Raw genomic sequence first — 5,776 nt, forward strand, 5'->3', positions numbered from 1 at the left:
ATATATATATATATATATATATATATATTTTTTATATACAGCTATGATTGTAATACAGCTACACCGCGTAACGAGGCACTAGTGTTGAGTCCATTTGATAGTCTTCAAGTCGATGCCATCTTCCACCATCTCCCACAACGGGCTGTAAGAGATGAAGCGAATCAGATCAAAGATGAAGATTTCGGCGTTCTATTTGCGTCATCGAACAATTGTCACCGATAGATATATGCATAGCGTAACTAATAGAGAAACGTCCAACGATCTCGATATCCCTACAAGACGAGATTACACAAGTTTTCAAGCCAAAGTATATAATGCATATGTAAGTCTAGAGTAGATCGTTTTTGTCCTTGATATCCTCGACAACTTGAAATAAACGTTTGTACAACAATGATCAATGAACATCACCCATAAACGTACCTCATGTCCCGTAGTCGTTTCACTTGCCGTATCGTGTTATCCGCGGTGTAATCGACTTCTTCGAGTGTCGTAAACCGTCCGATGCCAAACCTATAGTTGAACGATGATTGATAAAAATGTTTCGATATTGAGTCTCTGAAGCATACTTACCTGATACTGGAATGAGCTAAATCTTCCGAAGCGCCAATCGCTCTCAACACATAGCTAGGCTCCAAACTCGCGCTGGTGCAAGCCGAACCACTGCTCAACGCTATTTCTTTCAGCGCCATCAGCAACGATTCGCCCTCGACACACGCGAACGATAAATTTACACAACCAGGATACCAGGCGACGGGGTCGCCGTTGCGTACAACTTGCGACAAGTTGGACGTTATCTTCTCGATCAGGTGATTCGCTAGCGCGCTGATATATCTGTGATCGTACTGCAAAAATATATTTTACCGTGTAAACTTTGGCTCCGAGGCGACAAATATAATCTTGTTCCTCTTATATTATTATATTTACATCCATCTCGATCCGCGCCAGCTCACAAGCGGCGCCGAGACCCACAGCTAGAGGCGCCGGCACAGTACCGCTTCTCATCCCCCTTTCTTGTCCACCACCACTTTGTAATGGCTCTACACGCACTCGTGGTCTTCTTCTAACGTAGAGAGCCCCAATTCCTTCGTAAACCCAAAGAAAGAGAACTTACCAGATGATGATTGTACGACGCGACCACTCGCGAGCTATTTGTAACAGTAAAGCATGATAATACCTTTCGGACCATATAATTTGTGACCACTAATCGACATGAGATCAATGTTCATGGCATTAACATCGACTGGTATCTTGCCTATCGCCTGGGCTGCATCCGTGTGGAAGAAGACATTCCTTTTTCTAGGAAATTCAAGTGGAAAATGCAAAAAGAATAATCATGGGGTGTTGAGTCTCGGTTCTTACCTGCAAATGGTACCAATTTCTTCAATAGGCTGCCTAACACCAATCTCATTATTTACTGTCATTACCGAGACTAATGATGTGGATGGTCTGATAGCTGCTTCCAATTCATCTAGATCAATAAGGCCGTTTGACTTGACAGAGATGTACGTTACATCAAATCCTTCTGCTTCCAAGGCTCTACACGAATCTAATACGCATTTATGTTCCTAGATATGACAACAAGATACAACTTGAGATTCATTGTATTTATTCAGAGAAATCAGCAATTCTTTTCATACCGTCTGGGTTGTCACAATATGATTCTTCTTTGATTTGTAGAACCTTGCTACACCTTTCACAGCTATATTGTTGCATTCTGTTGCGCCTGATGTAAATATTATTTCCTTTTGTTCGGCTCCTATCAGATCCGCTACTTGCTGTTGAGGAAGGCACAATTATTGTAATCTCTATACATCTACAAATGAAAAACAACGAAAATACTGACTTTGCGAGCTTGCTCAACCGCCGTCTCTGTCTCCCAGCCGTACATATGAGTTCTGGAGTGTGGATTACCGTGGTATACCGTTAGGTACGGCATCATCTTGTCCAATACTCGGGGATCCTGCATAACAATCGCCGATATCGCATCTATTGCATCATGTAGCATCATATCTTTCGACTTACCAACGGAGTAGTGGCCTGGGCATCCAAATAAAGCGATCTACCTTCCATCGGACCCTTCTTGTACTCGTCACTGATGGCAGCTGTGAGATGTATTCACAATTACTGATGCAATAACATTACAAGCAATTAATCGAAACTCACATCTTTGCCCGACGACTTCCGATAGCTGCTGGCCGCAAGTGTGCAAAGAACGATGATGCTTTACGCGATGCGGCGCAAAGATCAAGCACCGCGTCGACCGAAGCATTTTGATCATCGTTTATTCAAGATATTTTTGCGAGAATAATCAACGAGTCGCATGTCCTTAACCTCACCAATATCTCGCGTTCAAAACACTGCGTAGCATTCAGCAGCACTACGCAGTAGTCCTAATACTATGACAAGTGCGGCGGCCGACCATAGCTGCATTCAGCCACAGATATCTATACTAAACCAGATCAATGACGTACAGTCGTGGACTTAGGGCTATCGCACACAAATTGACATAACTGCATATGTATAGCATAAGACCGTATGTACCAATGAGCATCGAGTATTAAGTCGCCATATTGGAGTTCGATGCTTAATATTCGATGCTCATTGGTCCATACGATCTTATGCTATGCATATGCAGTTATGTCAATTGTGTGCGATAGCCCTTAAAGGTTGGTGGATCGTTTTTAGCAAATTTAGGAACGCATTCCGACTTGAGAAGGAGAGTCGCTGCTCCGTCTACGGGGCACGTCTGCGCAGTGATTAACCACCTTCCTTCCTTCCTTCAATATTTGGCTAGAGGCGCATCCGTGACTCATGCCCCAACGCCATTACTCAGTGATTAACCACGATAGGGGAGAAATGACATATACGTAATGTCATAAAAGTAAGCACGACGTTCGCGTGGGAAGTGTTCCGCAGGACTCGCCGTGACCGAGCATCGTGGATTACATGCAAATATAAAGATAAATAATAGATTTCATTACAAAAAAATATATAAATTATGTTTGTAATATAATATTGTTATATATGTAGGAAATTTAATATCTGTCATATTTGTTTCGCAGAAGGAAATAAATATCACAAGCAGAATGTGGGAATAATGAAATCTATTATTTATCTTTATATTTGCATGTAATCCACGATGCTCGGTCACGGCGAATCCTGCGGAACACTTCCCACGCGAACGTCGTGCTTACTTTTATGACACTACGTATATGTCATTTCTCTCCTATCGTAGTTAGTCACTGCGCAGGCGTGCCCCGCAGACGAAGCAGCGACTCTCCTTCTCAAATCGGAATGCGTTCCTAAATTTGCTAAAAACGACCTACCAACCTTTAAGTCCGCGACTGTACAGCTGAAAAGAACAGACTACTAGTTTAGTATAGATATCTGTGGCTGCTACACGCAGCTGTTCGAATTCACTAAGCATCAACACAAACCGGCGGCCGCGTTCGTCATCTCCATCAGGCGTCGAGCTCTACATATTTAGGATGATCTGTTCTAATTTTAAATCGGTGCGTGACTAGGACACTTCAAAGGCCAAATCCGAACGCGAAGCAGTTCCGTCAATTTTTCCTGTGATTACGTGTTGTTTGATTAATTTTTCGTTCAATAAGGAATTGTTTTCTTGTTCGTTTTTAAAGTGCCTGTCAGGACGATGAAAAGATACGAATGTTAACTCGTAGGAAGGAAAGAGGTGAGACTGGTGGTATGGTTGGAAAACGTGAATGTGTGCACAATATATTGATTCCTTAAGCTGGTAGAGCTCTGTCACAATTATAATGAATAGTTTTACGGAAATCTCTAGAGATATATCGTTGTTATAATTATTTTTGGCTTTTGCCTGTAGATCGATTTATATTTTATATAGCTTTTTACAAAGTGACAAGTTATATGTGTTTAAATACATAGCTATAGGCATAAGGAAATGGCATTGAGGTTTTTTTTTTCATAAACTACTGTCAAGTAAAGGATAATCATTATATTTAAATAAACATTTAATTCTGGATTCATGACGTTAGAAGCGAGATAACGTACCTGTCCAAAAATCTGAAATTCGTGCGAGCCATTTCCAATTTAAATAAAGAGATATTTGGAAGGATATTTCTCTGATCTCACTTAAACGTACTTGTAAAATGCGTTCCGAGACCTAGCGTTTCTCCTTGACAGTGAATAAAAACAACCGTGAAATTAACGTGACACAACCTTCAACTTATCTTTTTTCGTTTGTGATTTTTTTTATCGACTGTCAAGGGAAAGGGATAAACAGGCTTAAGCAATGTTATTTTATAGAAAGTTTTTTATTTGGATATATATAGCACGCAAGAATATTTTCAGCATATCGTTTCTCTTTCGCTTCTGATGATCCAATATGGCGAATAGCCCTAAGGATACGTTGTTCCTTGCAAAAGTTGGGTCAACAGGATACATATTGTCTTTTCAGGATATTATTTATGATGAGTCGGAAACGCAGTTTCTTTTTAACTGCCTTGGCTTTGTTTACTCTGGCATCACGCAGCCATAGCATAGCGCGACCGATTAAAATCGGTAAGCAAGAAAGAATGAAATATGGCGTTGTATTGTACTAAGCAATTGAATTTTCTCTGAATTCGAACTGCTTGTAACGATTAATGTAGCGATTAATTGATCAGCGCTCCACGTTGTTTGCGCGTTCATGAATTTTCTCGAATTCGCAGGTGCAATTTTTCACAAAGGCGATGAAGATTACAACTCCACGTTTTTAAGAGCGATCTTCGAGACAAAATACGAACATCTCGCACCGGCTTTCGAACTCGTGCCAGTCCTCAAGCACGTAGACGCGGATACCGACAGTTTCAAAACCGCCATTGCTGGTGAATATCAGCTCATAATAACGAGTGTCAATTATTGCTGCTGTTCCATTAAATTGCCATGTCGATCTTTTTTCTTGCCTGGTTTCTTCGCGCGCTAGTTGCACGTGTAAAAAGATATCTTTTTACTTGGCGACATAGTTATTGATCTGCTTCCATGTGCTTGTTCGTGATTACGATGTCTTCCATACAGTTTGCGAGTTGCTTGAGGAAGGTGTGGCAGCTATTTTTGGACCCGCGAGTCCGCACACTCGTGGAATAGTCGCGAGCACTGCGGCACGATACGACATACCGCACATCGAATATGTTTGGCGGGAAAGCGAGAGATTACGAGCGGATGAAATTGCGAAAAGTCCATCGCCGATGACGATAAATGTCTTCCCGGACAATGAGATGATTAATCAGGTTTGTCATCGCGTAAGAAAGCATTCCGTGAGTCGAAGAGTACATGAACGAACTGAAAGAGAAGAAAGAAAGAACAAAAAAAGGAAAAATTGTATCTTCCTGTATTGTTCAAAGTTTGATTCTCGAAGCGCATGATATACAAGGTGAAGCAAAATTGTGGAAACACTCGAATATCTCGAAAAAAAGCATTTTTTAGGAAAATGTTTCAGACAAAAGTTATAGAATTTCAGAAGATCTATTTAATGGCCGTATTAGTTTTGACCTTGGGTGGCGCCGCCACCTAAGGTCAGGTCGAGGTCAACTTTGTTTTTTTAAATAGAAACATATATTTTTTATTACGGAATTTTATTCTACGTAAAAAAGCAAACAACTTTTGTTAGGAAAAATTTTTATACCACCTCTATTTTCTAAGATATTTACGGAAATATCTACAAAATTATTGGTTTCAATCATTTTTTACTCGAATTCTATCAATTTTACCGAAAAATAGCAAGAAATAAAAATTTTTTATTTTCTTCTCATAG

General features: G+C 40.5%; 2 protein-coding genes across 3 annotated transcripts in view; one reads left to right on the forward strand and one right to left on the reverse strand.

Moving 5' to 3' along the window:
- LOC116840528 (cysteine desulfurase, mitochondrial) overlaps positions 1–2,430 on the reverse strand; it is a 4,176-nt gene extending 1,746 nt beyond the window's left edge. The window contains exons 1-10 of one of the 2 annotated variants that reach the window (XM_032807346.1): positions 2,164–2,427; positions 2,023–2,102; positions 1,844–1,960; positions 1,638–1,775; positions 1,360–1,565; positions 1,175–1,296; positions 925–1,082; positions 571–842; positions 421–510; positions 15–142 (exon numbers count right to left, since the gene is read on the reverse strand). In XM_032807346.1, coding sequence (XP_032663237.1) covers positions 79–142; positions 421–510; positions 571–842; positions 925–1,082; positions 1,175–1,296; positions 1,360–1,565; positions 1,638–1,775; positions 1,844–1,960; positions 2,023–2,102; positions 2,164–2,278 — 1,362 coding nt within the window. In that variant the 5' untranslated portion in view covers positions 2,279–2,427 and the 3' untranslated portion in view covers positions 15–78. Of the gene's footprint in view, positions 1–14; positions 143–420; positions 511–570; positions 843–924; positions 1,083–1,174; positions 1,297–1,359; positions 1,566–1,637; positions 1,776–1,843; positions 1,961–2,022; positions 2,103–2,163 lie in introns of both variants that reach the window. The other variant, XM_032807347.1, reaches the window with a different exon arrangement.
- Positions 2,431–3,372: 942 nt separating this feature from the next.
- Positions 3,373–5,776, forward strand: part of LOC116840570 (glutamate receptor ionotropic, kainate 2-like) — an 11,844-nt gene continuing 9,440 nt past the window's right edge. The window contains exons 1-4 of the mRNA XM_032807420.1: positions 3,373–3,694; positions 4,442–4,545; positions 4,695–4,850; positions 5,041–5,252. Of these exons, the coding sequence (XP_032663311.1) occupies positions 4,452–4,545; positions 4,695–4,850; positions 5,041–5,252 (462 nt within the window). The 5' untranslated portion in view covers positions 3,373–3,694; positions 4,442–4,451. The remainder of the gene's footprint in view (positions 3,695–4,441; positions 4,546–4,694; positions 4,851–5,040; positions 5,253–5,776) is intronic.

The sequence above is a fragment of the Odontomachus brunneus genome, unplaced genomic scaffold (assembly GCF_010583005.1).
Source record: "Odontomachus brunneus isolate Ranch 3 - 2012 unplaced genomic scaffold, Obru_v1 Obru_scaffold_010, whole genome shotgun sequence".
NCBI lineage: Eukaryota > Metazoa > Arthropoda > Insecta > Hymenoptera > Formicidae > Odontomachus > Odontomachus brunneus.